Below are 17,798 nucleotides of genomic sequence, written 5' to 3'. Positions count from 1 at the left end.
TTAAACAGTAAAATTGAATCGTCCTCAGCCTAAATGGCAAAATAAAGACAATTGATAAGTTTGCAGGTGTCTCAAGTTTATTCAGAGCTGTAATCTTAAAGCCATTAAAACGTGAACTAATGACACTTGAGTGTATTCAAACCATCTTAAAAAATGAAATATAATGGCTACCGTTGATACTTTAAGGTTACCTGAAGGTTAATGAACTTTTGTTTATCACATAAGGAGTATAAGATAGATACACGAGCACTTGCATGTGCACGTGTGTTATAAATGGACTCACGTTTGACTCGAAATGTCACACCGAAGTTGAACTTCTAAGAAGGACGTGAATGTGGACGCTTTGCCAGTCTTGAGACTTTTGTAGGGCGACACCTAGCGCCCATTCCTATACACTACTGTATGTACTTGTAAATTTTGGACAATGGTAGGCTGGAGCTTACTCATGCTGAATTTGGACGGGGGCGAGGTACATCAGAACCAATCAGCCGACATGTTGCTGCAATAACACATAACCGACTGATATAGAAAGTATCATTAGAAATGTAGAAATATTGAAAGCTGCATTTGTTATCGGGGTCAGTCATTTCACATGTTGTAAATAATGGCTATAATAAAATCACAAGGCTCTGTTAGAAATGGAGGGGCAGAGCTAGAATTCTTGTGGTATCTGCTGGAGATTTAACTTTCTAATTTATAGAAATGTGGAACAGTTCTATAATGATTTACATGTAATCTCAACGAATCTCAAGGTTATTGATGAATTTTTTAATTTGAAAACTCACTAACCATAAAAAACACGCTACCTTTCATTGATAAAAAAAAAAAGAAAATCAAAGGGCTAACGACAAAAGCAAACATTCAAACCTAGGGAGAATTTCAATCTCACCGCTTATCTATTTTGCTTGCCAAAAATTTCACATATATGCACAAATGGATGACAAAAGAATGAGTTTTTTTTTTCTGTACATGTCAAATTTATTCAACACATCTTTAGTATGGTATGTTTCTTAGTGTGCTGGCATAATTATACATTAGTTTAGATCATACTGTAATAGAGCTGACAAAGTGTATCTTCCAAAAAAAAAAAAAAAAGAAACATTAGGATTTGGTATCAATCACAAGACTATTTTTGCAAAGCAGTAAAACAACAATAAAATGTTGCTCTGGCAGACTTAACAGAAAAGGTTGTATGACTCATATGTCTCTTAATATTGCTATGCAACAAGCCACATTCAGCAATTCTATGAATTTTGTACCCCAAAATGTTTTTAAATCATCAAACTCGGTTTGGACATTTCATTTATAGCAGAACACAAACTGTACAAGTCTCCCTCCTGAAATCAAATCAGATCAAAACAATTAACAAAAACTATTCAAAATTATACAACAGATAATGATCATAATGGTTCTTTGGCTTTTAAGTGAAGCAGCAGTCTTGGCATATTGCACCCGCCTCGGAGTGAAGTCTGCAAAAATAACCATTGGGAACCATTTGAGGGACCCTTTCAAAATGAGGTTCAAAGCTTCTCCCCGGCAATCGGGATTTGGCTGAGTTTCAATTACACATCAATTTTCATAACTGCTCTATCATAGGAATTGCTGCTACATACAGTATATATTAGAATATTTTCTGTATACGTGTAAATATTTATGTGTGGGACCTCACCCTTGCCCAAATTTTCACAAAATCAACCTATTTTAATATTTGGCTGACATTGGGTCCTCTTAGATAAAAGATCATAGGTAAAGTGAAGCAAAGCCAGTCTATATAAAATGTCATTCTGTTTGGCATCACTTCCTAAACATCATTTATCACACCTGTCTCATTCATTGTTTTTACAAAAGATAAATCATCACGTTTCATAAAAGTCAGGCCCTGTTTACAGTTAAGCCCAAAATTATTTACACCCAGGCTACATTTTAAGTGATCTCCAATCGCTCACAGCGCATGTCATGAGTGGGAGCTGAATCTAAACTGCCTGCTCTGAAGTCATGCAGGTCAACCGCAGTCAGTCACCAGTTTTATTAGACATAATAAAAAAAATATCAATTTCATTGTTCTATTATTCTTACACTTGATTTATTCGTAATCCTCCATTTAATTTATGTCATCCTTCTAAAGGTTTGCAGTGACTTTTAGGATATCGCAAATCATTCGACTTGCCTGAATTGATGGAGTGTGAATATTATGGACATGGACGTCGTCATCAAAATGATAAAATGAAATATTTTCTTTTCTTTTTATTAGGCATGGGTCAATTACCTGTTTATATATATATTTATGATAAAAGTTTCTGAAAGTATAAATATTCTCTATTCTGTTTAAAAAATTAAAATACACTGTTAAAAATGTGACAAAATGTTGTCTTTATTTACCTACTATATATTTCAAATAAGGTCATTTTATAGATGTAATTTGAAAACTATGATACCGATTTTGCGCTGTTATCATTTCATCAGCCCATGCCTAATTTCTCATTATTGTTCAAATTAAAATTCCCTTGAACCTTGAATTTTGGCCCTGGATGAAAAAACGCTGGGCTTAAAGTTACAATATTGCTGGTGACATGCTGGTTTGAACACTTGGGTTAGAAAATTGTGGGCACTATGCAAAAGCCATCTGACAGAAATGATAATTTCCAAGCCAATGAAACAGCAACAAAACAACACAAAGTTAACATTAAATAAGCCTAAGTGAAGTGGCTTCAAATCATTCAGCCTTTAAGTCAATTTCAGCTTGAATTAGCCACCTAACATAAAACCCACACACATTTTCAATGAACAGCTATAAGTTGTGAGTTTTTGTCTTTTAGAGGCACAGCGGCATAAAACACAAGAGTAGCTGTAAACCTGTCACAAGCTACAAAGGTTATACAAATTAGAGAGGAGGCACAAGAATCGAAGCAGAGAAGGCGTTTGGAAGGATGGAAGATGTGCCATTCACCAGAGTGAGCAATGCTGACACATTGTCATTACAAATATATTAGTTAATGGGAAAGGCACAAGCACAAGGTGAGAAACAGCTGTCTGACAATCCCCTGAGCTCTGCTCCCCTCCTCTTCACACCATAAAAGTTTTTCATTTGCTCCTCCTTTTGTTTAAAAGTAGTACAGATGACGAGAACAGTAGTATGTCCATCACTCAAAGCTAACATTGGACATTGTTATTGGACTTGTTCACCATCCCTTCAACTGTTTGTCCACATGCAAAATCAGACTTTCAAACCTACTATTAAAACCACTGACAAGAGAGAAATAAAAGAAAAAGAGCAGGAAAAATATATAACATCCTGATTTCTCCACGATGACCCCTTTTTCTTCTCTCGTTGTTTGCTTCTGTTCCCAAATAAATCACTTATAAACACAAACGTTACTAGAAAAACACATAGCTGATATTCCTTGGCCTTACTTCTAGAATTCCAATATTCCAACAATATTAATCCCCCAAAATAGAACATATAAACATAAATATATCAATTAGTATTGCTGGATCATTTATCTTGAAATTGGAAGCAAACGCCCCCACAATATGATGATAAGCTGGCACCTGATTGGCTAAAGCAGAGGAGGGCTTGAGGTCAAGTGATTCAAAGATAGAAGAGTACATTGCGTCTGTGTGTGCGTATGTATGTGTGTGTGTGTGTGTTTGTGTGTGTGCATTCAATATCAGAGGATCTGGATCATCATCTGGAGTTCAATCTTGGAGCCGTCTGAAAGAAATGTAGTCGAGACAAAGGTCACACACATCAAGTGGACAACCCAGAAGTGACATCAACTTTTCCATTCTGATGTTGTCAAAGAGTGAAAATGACTTTCATCAACTAGTTTGGTGCGAGGTAGTAAACAGTGTTTAGAAACTAAACTGAATTTCAAATTAGCCCACAATCAGATTCAGACAAAATTGTACTTAAAAGAAGTCACGGGGGTGGGGGCCCTCTGGTTCCAAGCGTTTCGCAGCCGTGAATAACAAAAATGTGTCTAATTGCCAATAGATATGCTTGGCACAAAGATGCCACCAGATGGAGACAGAGCAATTTTTTTATGATCGACAATGTTTTTCAGCAAATAAAAATCCATCTGCAGGGTTGACTGTACAATACATCATAATGGCTTCGTGATAATATAGCAACTACTGCCCACAAGTATTTTTCTTATTCAGTACAAAAATCTTCAGGATGGCATCCAGAATGAAGATAGTTTGATTGTATTCTTCAAAAATAGAGAATTTAACCACTCACCACAGATAGGTGCCCATTCTTAGCCTTGGCCACCAATAGCTCTGATCCAGGTATGAAGTCAATGAACCCTTCTTTTCCTTGGCCCACTGTGAATTTTATACTAGAGGGGAAGCACAGTCACGATTTGGTACATTAAAACAACAACGCAAACAAGTAACGCCACAACAAGAACAACAACACGTTTTTACTGAACGACATGTAAATATCGTGGTGCAAGCTATATGTGAGCCTTTGGATTTAAAAATTGGATGAGCTTTAGGCAAATGTTTCCTGTTGCAAACTAGCCTCCAAACTATTTCACAGATGAGATGAAGTATTAATTGTGGCATGATTTCTTTCCATCCAAACAACCCAACTCTGCTTTCATCTGTCAAAAGAATAATTTGCCAGCAGTAATGTGCAACACACAGGCAACTCTTATGCAAACTTCAACTCTGTAAACTTTTTTTTTGGACAGCGATAGCTTGCTCTGTGTTGTCTGTCATCAATGAAATCAATTATTGATTAATGTTTTACTCAACCCAGGTTTCTCAACAGAGATGTTAGCATGTGCCAAATAATTTGCCAACACTCTTGAATTGTGGACATGTGATGTGCAACAGTGCTGGTTGCTGTAGTTATGCGGTAAATGAACAAACATTTTTATTGTTCGGCAGGGGGCTGCAAGCAGTATGTTGTAGGTCAGTGAAATATTTTGCATTTAAAGATTAGCTCTGATTTAATTATAAATCTGTCATCTCTCAATCAGTATTTCTAGTTACACTGGCAGATGTATAAATCCATCCAAGTGACGCTTAACCCAAAAGTTTGAGAATTCTTGGTTTACATGATTGAATGGTGGGGGAAAGATACATATGCACTTTGAAGATTGAAAAAAGAAAAAAAACGTACGTGGCCAACTGCGAACACGCAAGGGTTGACTGTATTGAATAAATGAGTGTAATTTTCCCCAAACATTGCAGATGACTTTATAATCCGTTTACATTTTCCGCAAACAAAATTCTCATCATGTTAACAAACAGCCCAACCAACAGCATTTTGTCCTTTCTGAGTTAAAAACAAAATGTAAACATCACTTTATCACTGTGTAAGGATAAATACTGGCGATGATGTAACGTCTGCTCTCACCGATCACAGATAGTTCTTACCTGCCCTGGTTGATGTTGATGCTGTTTACTTTGTCAGCACATATGGCGATCTTGGTCAAGGTCTCAATCACGTGGTCGCTTTGTAGAACCACATCTCCCTGTGGAATTTAAACCCAAATATGAAGGTATTGTGTTAAGCAAAACAAACTGAGTCCAGTGCTTGCACAAGCACTACCTTCTGTTTGTTGTCATCACTGGGCACGTGCAGAACAAATAGGCCATCACTGAGAGAACTGACTGAGATACCTGCGCAGCAAATTTCAATGAACAAGGGGCTGTTGATTAAAAAAAAAAAAAAACTGTTTGCTCGGGAGTTGACCGCTGACCTTTCAGAGCATCGTAGTCAATGCGTTGCTTGAGCTTGGCATCTTCTACAATAATGGCACAGTTTGCCGTGAGAAGCAGCTGGCGCGGACGGGCCTTGTAGCCCTTCCTGTCGTATTTAGTGACTGGCACTGCATACTGGAAATAAAAGAAGAAAGAAGTAAGGAACTGTATCAACTGAACGGAGCTGGACTCAACTAACCTTCAACTTTTCGTTTCCGAGTGTCTGCAGGACCTTGGGATTTATGTTCTCACCATCTGAGAAGAGTTGAGGAGTCAGCATTTTCTGAAGCGTGTGAATTTGTCTGTTTGAAAATACTTACCCAGTCTAGTGCTGACAAACAGTTTGGGCACACTTTGTGGATAGTTGTCTTTTTTTTCCTTAAATATCTCACTTGCGGTCACCTTTTGCTCCATCTAGCCATATAGCATTGAAAAATAAAGCGGATGGTCAAATATTAGAAGACACACGATGGAGGACAATGTGAAATCTGACTTAAAAAAACATCACCTGGTGTTTCCATTCAGGGCTGATCTTCTTGCAGTAGATCCACACCATGTTCTGCATGCAGAGCTTGCGCAAATGTTCGGAAGCCTAAAAACACAGATAGTCGTGTGCAAGGTCATTATTACTAGAAATGCAATGATAATCGATTAATCAACAAGTAATCATTTAATATAAATAATAATTGCTAATCATTTCATTGTTTAGATACATTTTTTTCAATTCAAAATTGTCCAAACCGTTTGAATTTCAACTTGTCATCTCTAAATATTCTCTTATCTCTGTCATCCTCCATGAAAGGAGACTCATTATATTATTGAATAGAAATAAAACATTTGCTTTTACTTTGGAAACCAATGATCATAGTGATCAATGATCTGTCAGTGAAGAAAATATAAATGAACTAGATTAACTAGGGTTGCAACTAATGATTATGTGAATAATTGATTAATCTGTTGATTATTTTGTCGATTAATCAATGAAGAGGATAAAAAAAACATAATTTAATTTCCATGCCTTTATTTCAAGGATAGGACATTAATAGTTAATGAAAACTAATATAACAACTACAATTAAAAAAAATCTTAATCAAATAAAATTAAAACGAGAATGCTTCAGTTAATATTACACATGAACTTTTGAGTTCATTTTAAATGTATTCATTTTGTTATGTCCCATTATTCATATCTAGTGTTTCACCAATGTTTGAGAAATGTGTGTAATTCTTACCTCTGTAAGAGCTGCTGGTGGCGTTGGCCAGCTTTTGTCCAGAACGTTCTTTGGCAGGTTTCTGCGTAAATTCATGAGGAAGGAGTAGCGCACGTAATCCAGGAAATACTCATTCTCCGGGCAGCGCTCCTTGTGCCGGTAAATGAAGCCTTTGATAAACCTGGGTGTGATGAAAAGAAATTTCAATACACTTGATTTACCAGTTCGGGTCATTCCACGACCAAGCTTGTAACTCAGTTTACTTATTTATCAAATCAATTTTCATAGTTGAAATGAATAAAAATACTGATTTGACTTTCTCGTCTTTGTGTACCTGCGGATAGTGTCAGCAGCCTGCCGCCTGCGTTTGGCCCTCCTCCTGGCTAAGATCCCCCTCCACCATGCTTGAATGGCAATAACTGAAAATAAAAACAAGACATTATTTCACAGATGTACAATAAACCAGAAGAAGGAAACAGTAGGTTGACTATTCCTTACCTGAAGTTCTAAGTTTTTGGTATTTGGACCTCTGGCTGTAGCCCCTCCATTCTGACTGCAATATGGTAGCTGGAGGAGGGCAACAAGTCGGCAAGTGAAAAAATATTCTAAAGAATTATTGTATGCAAGTCAAAGCTTTGAAGAACTTCAATAGTATTTTGCGTATATTGTGAAAGTGATTGTGGCCGTTTGGTGTATTATCAGCAATGGACTCTCTCTCACCGATACTATGCTTCCTGGTCTCGAGGGCCTCCTCAGTGGCAAATAAGGTCTTCGGGAAGCGGATGAAAAGTTTTGATCTGCAAAGTGGAGTTTATTTATAAAAAAAAACATTCAGTATATTAATACATTATATATACATGTGTGCCAGTGTGTGTTAATGACCTGCCCAGCTTGTAGTCCTCAGGCCTGTAGCCCAGATGCTTGACCAACACAGCAACTCCATCTGATAATTTGCCCTTCCAGTTTGGCCAAGTCTCTGGGCACAGGGACTTGTACCTAAATGAAATACAACAATTCATTTATAAAGCTGAAACATCAATGACGGTTTAATATTTTAGACAGAATTGCAATTAGAAAATGGCTAACAAAAGAGGACTGGTTGAAACTACACGAAGCGTACTGTATCAAATTTTTGCTTTACAGATACTTTTGCGAATCCCTGTTCATGGACCGAGCAGGCTAAAAACTGTTTTTCAGTGATTCTTTTCAGGTTTAAAGAGTTTAAAGTGGATTATCAACTCTGTTCAAATTAGCACTCACAATAGATGACTGAGCTCTGGCCAGTGGCTCCAACACGTGAGTATTGTATGACATGATGGATGTTTGATGAATTGTATCTTAATGATAGAATCAAATATATTCTGATCACCTCTGCAAGAAAACCTCATAGCGTCGTCTGTAAGCAAAGCCGGCTCGCCTCACTCTCAGATTCTCCATCAGTCCCAGATACTTGACCTGGTGACGGATCAGAACATCGTCAAAGCGACCTGGCAACAAGAGGAGGGGGTAGAAGGTTTAGAATCGGGTCACAATAGCCTGAGAAAAATGTATAGCTTGTTAGATAAAATGAATGAGCAGTAGGAGTGACAAAGAGAAACAGTGTGAACTAACAAAAGGACAACTGTAGGGGCAAACAAAGGCCAACGCAGTATACGAACGAGTTTACTCTGTAGCCAGTGACGTGGCGATAAACCAAGTGCTTTCCTTGGAATCAGCAAGAACAGGATTAAAATGATGTCTACGTAGAAAATATTAGCTTGTGGAAGCTGCTAAGCTGCTTTGGCTCTGTTTACAAGAGTGGTTACGTGAAGCTGACATAATACTTTTGAAGCTTCTCACTTGATCAAATGTATTAGAGTCCAACATAAAATCCAATTGTTCACTTATTGACCCACAATATTTTACATGATGAGAAAAAAAATTAAAACAAGACTTCATACTTGCTTGCTTGGAGTCATTGGGCTTGATGCAGCGAACATATGACGGTTCCTTGGACATGAGGATCTCCATGAGTTTCGCCAGACTGGCCTTGAACTGGGTTGCTGCCTGGAAAGGCAGACAAAAACAAGACAGAAAATGGATGAAGACGGCAGATCCAATGCAGCTTAAAAAGCTGTTGAAAAAGGATGAAAGTGCAAATTGAAGCCGCATGGGTCCACAGTGAGGGGGATCAATGCTGACGTTCAAAAAGGAGGAGTGGAGGCAAGTGGTGACGGAGTGAGTGAACATTGGCTGTCGTTGAGGAGAAGGACTCTTCCCTCACTAGCCAGTGACAGTGGGTGTATGTGAAGGCCATTCCTCAGTGAGTGGGCAGCAGCGGAGAATCCCCATCACACTGCCCACTCAACACTGAGGGAACACATGTCTGTTTCTTTTGCGTTGGGAAAATATGTTGGGACGCATGAAAATGAGGCACGTATTACCGTGTCTGGACGTTTCTTGTCATTCAGCTCATCTCTGTTGAAACACTGGTTCAGGATCTTGTTCTCAGACATGCACATAACCTTCAAATGGAAATGGAATGTTCACATACCGCATCAAACTCAAACCAGCTAATAACAATCTTGAGCTGTGTCAGACTCACCTCTTTTAGGTTCCTGAAGAGCAAGTCATTGTTCTTGTCCAGAAAACCTGGAGATAGGATTCATTTCAAGTTGACCTTGGATACATCATGTACTAACTAAGTACAAATTTTCCACTTACCCATTTCACATATTTTTCTTTTGTGTCAAATCGTCAACTCGTATAGACATACTCAAAACTAGAATGCTAAATAGTTTTTATAAACACATTGTTTTTCACCTCACACCAAAATCTTTTTTCAGTTTAATATTTCTTTTTTTCACTAATGATTATTTTGTCCAAACAGTACAATTGTGTAGGTGAGTATGGAAAGTTGCACTTTTTTTTTTTTTTTTTTTTTTAGTGTTTCAGTTGGACTTGAATCCATCGCTTTAAAATCACATTAGTCCACATTTTAGGATTATCTGGAACTTTAACCTAAAAGCTAACTTTTTGTGAGCAGTGTACGTACCATTGACATTGTAGTTGACCTCTCCAGCATAATGCAGCAGTCGGAATTCATCACGCCCCATTATCTTCCGCGTCTTTCCATCAGCAAGCTTGTGACTGCAAGAAAATCACATAATGTCCATACACGCAAACTCAACATGCCTCAACAGGTCTGCCGCAATATACAAAAAGCAAATAGTGAAGCACAATAAGATAAAGTACGTAAACATCAGTGATGCTGTGTTAGAAATAGAACTAACGTGACAAAGTGTGGATGGCCCCCCACGGTGTTCTCCAGCTTCTCTAGGAAGGTGATGTCATTGGCATCTCCAGGTCTCAGACACTCTTCATCCTGTGGCAGGATCGAAAGAAAAGTATCAAGAGATTAAAATTGTAATCAGACACCATATCAGTGAAAGGTTTATTTATGAAGTCATGTGAAATTACGCATTCAAGTAAATTCTGTCAAATGTATGTTTCCAAATAATTGAGAATGAGCCATTCCAAATTGTATAGTAATAGCCCCATGTGACGTAATAGTAGGGCAAATTTGAATAAACCATTTTCATATCAAGTTTCTCTGACTCTGTCACGGCTGTTAGGCTTGATAAAGATTGGCCAATGTCAAGGGATAGCTACAACACGGAAGCACTACCATGTCAAAGATAAACAGTAAAAGCTGAGATGTGGTGCAACGATTAACACTGGATGACGATGTTGAATTCTGATTAGATGCAAATTTTGTGTTTGGCAAATTTGTCGATGTAGTAACAGGATGTTTGTGTTTGCCATGCACAGATCTGCTTCAATAATCATTGACCAAACCAAATGACTTGAGATTGTTAACATCAATTTTTAATCTTGCTAAAAACAAAACATTGCCTTCTGGGTAAGGTAATAAACTAGCTATGGATTTCTCACCAGAATGGATATGATGCCTTTAAACTTCTCCTCCACCAGGTCACAGATGATCTTGTTGTTGAAGTACTGCACCGGTTCCCACTAGAAAGAAAAAAACATTGTTGAGCAAGGTTTGAAAAACAAAATGCAATTTAAGAGGCCTGTCTGACAAAATGTGACCTAAATGTGCCAGACAATAATTTGTCAGGTTATTAACCTACATTTGCCTCATATGGTCTCAGGAGAAAAATCCATAAAAATTATAATAATGATAAAAATACACACAACTCAAACAACACTTAATGTATTAAATTGGGTGTTTGATCTCCTGCCAATGTGACCATGTAAAAGTATCCTTGAGCAAGATACTGAACTCCCTTCCAGTTTCTCCTGAGGCCGAGTAGCTGAATGAGAATTCAGTGTGAAGTGCTTTGAGGGCCTTAACAGGTAGAAAAGCGCCAAACATGTGACAGCCTATTAAGCCTATTAAGGGTGAATCCATCTTGTTTCCTTTAACTAAACCCAAAAAACAGCTTTGTTCATAAAATGCACACCAAAAAGCATACATGAAGTCAACACAAATGAAAGCAAACATTTTAACAGTGTCCTTTTATTTTTATCTACCCAATTTAAGATGAGCCCATGTTTCCTCTACAAATATTTGCCTTTTTTTTTTTTTTTTTAGCTTTTATGAATGCGTGTGTGTAAAAGCGGACTGACCGTAATGCCTTCGGCCTCGTACTCCTCCTGCTCCGACTTGAGAGTAAGCTCAATGAAGACCTGCTGCAACTTTTCATTACAGTAGTTGATGCAGAACTGCTCAAAGCTGAAACATAACAGCATCATCAACTCAAGTCGGGAAAATGTGAACGTTTTTATTACTCTAAACATGATATTCTGATTAATATTATGCCTGTGGAAAATATATATAAAATGTTGGATTTGAGTTCTCCTTTAAAACTTGCAATGATGGTAAATCATGCTGTTACCGCATCATGAGGACCTAATCCTTCAATCTGCTCAACAGCACCACACAGACAAGCCATGAGAAAGCTGAAGCTGCTTGCTACACTTAACCATAAATCAGTTGACCTACAGTACATATATTAATATTACCATTAATTGAGTAATTATTTACCTGTTATGCTGGAAGACCTCAAAGCCATAAATGTCCAGCAGGCCAATGACAGAGTAGTGCTTATAAGAGTCATCCTGTAAAACACAACAGTTCTCTTTAACATTAACAGTTACTCATAATGCCTTTCATAATACCTCTGTTGAAGTTTGAGGGTGAAACAGTTAGCTTTTCTAAATTACAAAAACTTGCCTTTAAATAGGGGTGTGTAGACTTTTCATATCCACGACATGTATATACATAAATACAATATTTGGTTCATGTAAGTATAAATAGAGTATATTAGCACGTATGTTTCTGATTCACATTGCAATATAATCCAGTACAGGTTTTTGTGTTGACTTGAAAATAATGTCCACAAGGTGGAGCTATAGTATACAAAGAAAAGAGGCAAGATACACTGCTCAGTCATGCTTGAATAGTCAGGGTGCAATTTAAATGTGTGTGTGAGCATGTACGCACCGTGTATGCCAGTGAAGTGTTGATTTTGTTGACAAGCCAGGTGAAAGTGCGTCCATACACTGCTTTTGACAAAGCATCCCGAGCTGAGGAAGCTTGTTCCAGGTTCAGAGGGCTGATCAGCTGTTGGGGGGGAAAAAAAAGACATTAGATCCACTGATAGTGTACATGTTTTAAATACAAAAGATAATCACACACCTGCGCTACAATGAGTGTGCATCTAATCCTACCTCCTCTCCCTTGGCACTAATCTTTTTGTGTGTAAGTGCCTCCGTCAGCACGCCCCCATTCACTCCTAACAACTGGAGAGACATAACATCATTAGCAGGCACAACAGCCAGATAGTCACCTACCGTACACAAGAGATAAACTGTAAGACAGATGTGACATCATCTGTGTGATTTGGAAAAAGTTAGGGGATGAATGAAGTTGTGCGCTGAAAATTCATCAACAATGATTTTAATAATGGAGCAGCTAAACTGTTATTCGCTAAACAATATCCCAAAACAACCAATAGGTGGTTAATAAACAGTAATTGAGCAAAAAAGTAGTGATGGGAAAATGAAGCTTCATGAACCAGTTGTTGTATTCGTTGGCTCCTCTAGATGGCAATGTTGGTTTAAAGTGAGGGTTTTAAGAAATGGCAAGTCGATCGGCTTTCAGCTCTTCTGTGAACAGAGAGTGCCATCTAGAGGTCTAAGTAAACACAACAACGGGTTCATGAATCATCTTGAAGCTTCATTTGCCCATCATTACTAAAAAGTGTTATAGTACTTTTGTACATAAGAAAATCTGAGCGCCATAATTACATTATATACCTTTCGAGTGAAACATGTAAACTGAGTAAATGCATCAATCTTTATTTAATTCATGTCTTACTTCCTTGGTGAGATTAGTTAAAGTAAAGAGATCTTGATCACTTTTTTGTGAGTGCCAATAAATTTGCTTTCCGCAACATTACTTACCCTTGCCAAGTACTTGATCTGTGTGTCAGAAGTGATGCAGGCAATGCCGTCCTCACCACCATACTGAACATTCCCCAAGTGAAGCACGCTTGCAATTATGTTCAACAACTCCTACACAGAAAAACACATAGTGTGAGAAGAATGTGGAGGGGGTACAACAAGAGGAGTGAGCGGCTGGAAATCAAAGAACATTGGAAAGGAAATAGTGGCAGAAGCAGGATATAAACGGGAAGGCAATATCCCAAAAGTGATAAGATGAAGTGTATCATTATGAGCAATTGGGAAGACAAAAAAGCTCGTGCCAGGCAAGTTCAGGATTATACAGACAATGTAATCATTTAAAACATGTGGATTGGATTTTTACTTTTGCCAAAAGGGGGGAGCGCAATTCCCACAAGACTGAAAAGCTACGTAAACAGATTTACGTCCCCACAGGGGAAGACATACTTTATCGTCTTTCTCTACCTCCTCTTAAATGTTTTTGTTTTTTAGCAGTGACTGTCAGATCTGGAAGCAAGCCCAGAAACATGAACCTGTCAGAACACGCTGAGCATAATTTCTCAAGTCTTAAAAAAAAAAAAAAAAAAAAAAAAAACACACCTCACAATAGTTGGAAAACGACAACACCCTGAATTATATAGCGCATTGACTGTACATATAAATGGTCAAACTTCCCCCATAAATTATAATCTCTGCACCTTTCTTCAATTGCTAACACTTTAGAGATGTTGCACCGCACGGTGGTGATAAAACAAATGTCAATTACGTCAATTAATGATTCACTTTTGGTGCGCAATGTCCTTACCTCAACCTCGTCTCCTTTAAAGCCAATCACAGTCAACGCCTTCCTCACCACTTTCCAATCACTGCGGTCATTGATGGAGCTCACTTTGGGACAGTTACCCTAATGATCACACACACACATACAAATCTGGAAAAACCTCAAAAGCTATCAAATTCATGTCTAATCAATCATCCAGTTATTTATTTTTGGTAAACCTTGTAAAGTCAAAAGTGTCCACAAACATCCACAAATCATTTGGGGTGGAAATGTGTGACCAAATAAACACTAATGTGCACAAAAACACATGTGGGGTGTTTTTCATGTAATGTTTGTGCATGTGTGTGCAGAGGTACGGGTTCTAATAGTGCCTGAAGGCACATTGGACCCCAGAGAAAAATGGCTGAGAGAAAGACCATTAAGCCAAACTCCCTTTGGGATTTCCTCTGTCACAAACAAATTCACACACAATCCTACACACACTTACCAACTGTTTTTTAGAGCTAAAGTTGTGGTCATAACTTTTTTTTTTGCTATTAAAAACCAAGGGACAGAAACACTCCTAATACAATGACGATAAAATTAATTGTACAAAAAAGGAAGTGAGTCAGATGAAAACTATTTTCCTGTCAATTTACCTCCCAAGTATGCACAGCAACTAATTTGTGACATTTCTTAACAACTGGTGTGCCATTTTTTGAGACATTACACGTAGTACAGAAGTATTTCGACAATATATTCATATGCAATTGAAATAAAGATGTGACATCGGTGAGGACTTTCACATTCAGGAGGTTTCACAAAAAGACAAATGTAGCATCCTTACTTTGACCAGATACTGGTACTGCTGAGGATTCCTCTCTAGGCCGAGATGTCTAAGCAGGTCTTCCTCACCTCCCTCAATCAGCTGATAGAAAATGTGAAAGTTCCTCTCGCCGTGGTTCTGGTGAACCACGCGTGACTTCTCCAGCAGGTAATTAATGATGTGACCTCCCACCGGGGCGCCCTGCCGACGAGACAAAGGCCAGGGAGACACGGGAGAGCAAAGTGAGGGGGTATGGGAGGAGAGAGTAAAGCTGGGGTACTAAAATGTGATTGTAACATGCAGGTCAGGGTGAATATTGCGGGGCCATGAACGCGGATGCGGGAGTGGAGGAGTAAAGTGATGACATCATAAACCATGGATATTCGATGCTTACAACTAGCAGATAGAAAACAAACCATCCTGCTCACCTTGAAGTCAAACTGGATATCCATGTACTTGCCAAAGCGACTGGAATTGTCGTTTCGCAACGTTTTGGCATTGCCAAAGGCCTGAGGGAAGGACAGAGAGAGGAGAAGTGGACATTGAGTAAGGCAAGAGGATTCCTGGATTTAAAACATAGTGTGCAATTAAGAAGGAAATTCTAACTCCAAGGTCGGTCTTTGCAGTGTTTGGGACTTACAAATTAAAATAAAGGCACACAAGACTAGAATTATCTCACAAACACATCACACACATTCAAAAAAAAAAAAAAAAAAAAAAAAGGTCAAAACGATTTGTCAACACCACACAAGCTCATTTTAAAGTCCCTCTTGAGCAACGCTTTGCAAAGCTCACTGTCATCTTAGCATCTCACCTCGAGCACTGGGTTGGACTGCAAGAGGCGATCTTTGATGGTCTGGACCTGCTCGCTGGCTGGACAGGTCACAGCGTAGTACTGCAGGATCTTTTTCGATGCTTCCGTCTTACCAGCGCCACTCTCGCCAGAAATTAGGATGCACTGGTCTTTCCTCTCAGTCCTCATAGAACGGTACGAGTTGTCGGCCACTGCATAGCTAGACAAGTGAAGGGAAAGATGAGATGTGACAGATTAGAAGTATCCATCAAAAAATTATTTTGACATCTGCTTGAACATTTTTATTTGGCATTTTCCTTGTTGGGATAGTATACACAAACTGATTGGAACAAAATTAGGCAGATAAAAAGGTTTGGTGCATTATTGATTGTTCATAATTCTGACAAATTTGCACAACTCAGTTAGTTGCATTAATAGAGTTTACCAAGGCATTGTTAGCACAAAAGCTAACAACAAATCCTTATCTCGGGATCGCTTCAGTTGAATTCTACCAAATATGTTCATGTCGGGGAAAGTTGAAAAGAAGTGTTGTGTCATATGATAGACTGTGTTTCAGTCTGATGTTTTTAACTTGTGACAAAGCATTCCAAAAGGACTCAATTGTTTCAAAGAATGATTACTAATATATAAAAATATGAGGAGGAATACTTTTTTATGGACAAAAATTAATATAGTAGACACTTTGACTGGGCTAACTGTTCTGTGCTCTAAAAAAAAAAAGTAACTGAATAATTGATCAAATGATTCATCCCTTATCTAGAAAACACACACAAAAAATAGATCTACTGCTCTGGTCTTCCTGGTGATATTTGCAAGTGAACTTAATTTGACTTTATCTAAATTTCAACTGTTGAATGTTTCAGTACCTTTTGCACAATTTACTTCACTAACAAGGAAGCGAAGAGCAAAAGTTACAACAGATCTGAATGGTGGAATGTTGGTCCAGTTAGCAATGATTTGCTCCGATCTGCTTTGATATATTTTTTCAGCCTGTGTGGACATGTCACTGATTTGAGAGATGATATAAACCAGCTCGGCCAAGGCTGCTTCAGGTTGTGTGTGCAAAATTGTGGACTGAGGGTCAGGTTCAGTTCAGAGGAATTCCCTGTCACGTTGTAGTAGTCTCATTTGCTTACATTTCTTTCCACACCTCCGTGACCCCTGTATCACTGGTTCTCCATCTTAACTTTTTTTTTCCCCCTTTCCACTCAGGTGGAGCAAACATTTGGACTCAAGTGCTAAAGTAAAAACCACCACATCAGAGACTAAAGGGGGGAATATCTGGTTGATGTCACCTCAGTCTGTCCATTAAGAAAATGTTTGTTTAGTAGCTGACCTAATGGTCTCGGGAGGTTTTAGTGTGAGTTCCCTCAGCATTCCTGTGGCAACTTTTCAAATAAACACTCCACTTTGTGGCATGGCATCTTCTCAAGTCTAAGCAGAAATTGAGAGAGCTAAAGTGAGCTAATGTGTCAATATTCACAGTCTGACCACATTTAGAAGGTCGGTTCAAAATATTATGCTAGTGTGGAGGAAAAAAAAAAATCTTCATACTAATTTGCCAGACTTCAGAAAGTAGTGGAAACGCCAGGTCATATTAAACGCACGGTCTAGTGGAAGTTAAAACTGGCAGCAATGGGTCACGTGTAAGGACTTGGCTTTTAGAATGGTTTGGGCGGTGCTGCAGACTAAAATAAAGAATGAAAAATGGCAACACAGAGATGATAGTCTCCTTGCTGACTACTGACATCGTGCCTTTGAGCAAAGCACTGTTCGCCGCAGTATACAGAAGCGTGAGCTGCCCTTGAGTGTAATTAATTAAATATATTCAATTAATTAATTAATTTTGAGTGAATCGTAATAGAAAAAAAAATCTTACATGTGTGGTGAGACCTCATAGAAGTTAACCCCACGGTATCGCTCCATGTGGTTCTTGGTGTAGATCTCCAGGTCTCTATATGGGTTAACCGACACCAGCACTGAACCAATGTAAGTCTGAAAG

General features: G+C 38.3%; 1 protein-coding gene across 4 annotated transcripts in view; it reads right to left on the bottom strand.

Moving 5' to 3' along the window:
* Window positions 1–953: 953 nt before the first annotated feature.
* LOC125972820 (unconventional myosin-Ic) overlaps window positions 954–17,798 on the bottom strand; it is a 39,915-nt gene continuing 23,070 nt past the window's right edge. For all 4 annotated transcript variants that reach the window (XM_049726811.1, XM_049726814.2, XM_049726813.2 and 1 more), the window contains 30 exons: window positions 17,676–17,791; window positions 15,797–15,995; window positions 15,411–15,491; window positions 15,004–15,183; window positions 14,202–14,300; window positions 13,397–13,507; window positions 12,662–12,733; window positions 12,435–12,554; window positions 11,976–12,049; window positions 11,558–11,663; window positions 10,859–10,939; window positions 10,198–10,289; window positions 9,960–10,054; window positions 9,510–9,556; window positions 9,349–9,429; window positions 8,866–8,971; window positions 8,295–8,412; window positions 7,808–7,921; window positions 7,646–7,722; window positions 7,424–7,492; window positions 7,260–7,344; window positions 6,947–7,106; window positions 6,224–6,307; window positions 6,036–6,129; window positions 5,915–5,970; window positions 5,715–5,850; window positions 5,564–5,634; window positions 5,389–5,486; window positions 4,241–4,340; window positions 954–3,712 (listed from right to left, as the gene is read on the bottom strand). In XM_049726811.1, coding sequence (XP_049582768.1) covers window positions 3,686–3,712; window positions 4,241–4,340; window positions 5,389–5,486; window positions 5,564–5,634; window positions 5,715–5,850; window positions 5,915–5,970; window positions 6,036–6,129; window positions 6,224–6,307; window positions 6,947–7,106; window positions 7,260–7,344; window positions 7,424–7,492; window positions 7,646–7,722; window positions 7,808–7,921; window positions 8,295–8,412; window positions 8,866–8,971; window positions 9,349–9,429; window positions 9,510–9,556; window positions 9,960–10,054; window positions 10,198–10,289; window positions 10,859–10,939; window positions 11,558–11,663; window positions 11,976–12,049; window positions 12,435–12,554; window positions 12,662–12,733; window positions 13,397–13,507; window positions 14,202–14,300; window positions 15,004–15,183; window positions 15,411–15,491; window positions 15,797–15,995; window positions 17,676–17,791 — 2,949 coding nt within the window. In that variant the 3' untranslated portion in view covers window positions 954–3,685. The remainder of the gene's footprint in view (window positions 3,713–4,240; window positions 4,341–5,388; window positions 5,487–5,563; window positions 5,635–5,714; window positions 5,851–5,914; window positions 5,971–6,035; window positions 6,130–6,223; window positions 6,308–6,946; window positions 7,107–7,259; window positions 7,345–7,423; window positions 7,493–7,645; window positions 7,723–7,807; window positions 7,922–8,294; window positions 8,413–8,865; window positions 8,972–9,348; window positions 9,430–9,509; window positions 9,557–9,959; window positions 10,055–10,197; window positions 10,290–10,858; window positions 10,940–11,557; window positions 11,664–11,975; window positions 12,050–12,434; window positions 12,555–12,661; window positions 12,734–13,396; window positions 13,508–14,201; window positions 14,301–15,003; window positions 15,184–15,410; window positions 15,492–15,796; window positions 15,996–17,675; window positions 17,792–17,798) is intronic.

The sequence above is a fragment of the Syngnathus scovelli genome, chromosome 7 (genome assembly GCF_024217435.2).
Source record: "Syngnathus scovelli strain Florida chromosome 7, RoL_Ssco_1.2, whole genome shotgun sequence".
NCBI classification, from domain to species: Eukaryota; Metazoa; Chordata; class Actinopteri; order Syngnathiformes; family Syngnathidae; genus Syngnathus; species Syngnathus scovelli.
The sequence above is the reverse complement of the archived record's forward strand: the minus strand, read 5'-3'. Positions and strand labels throughout refer to the sequence as shown.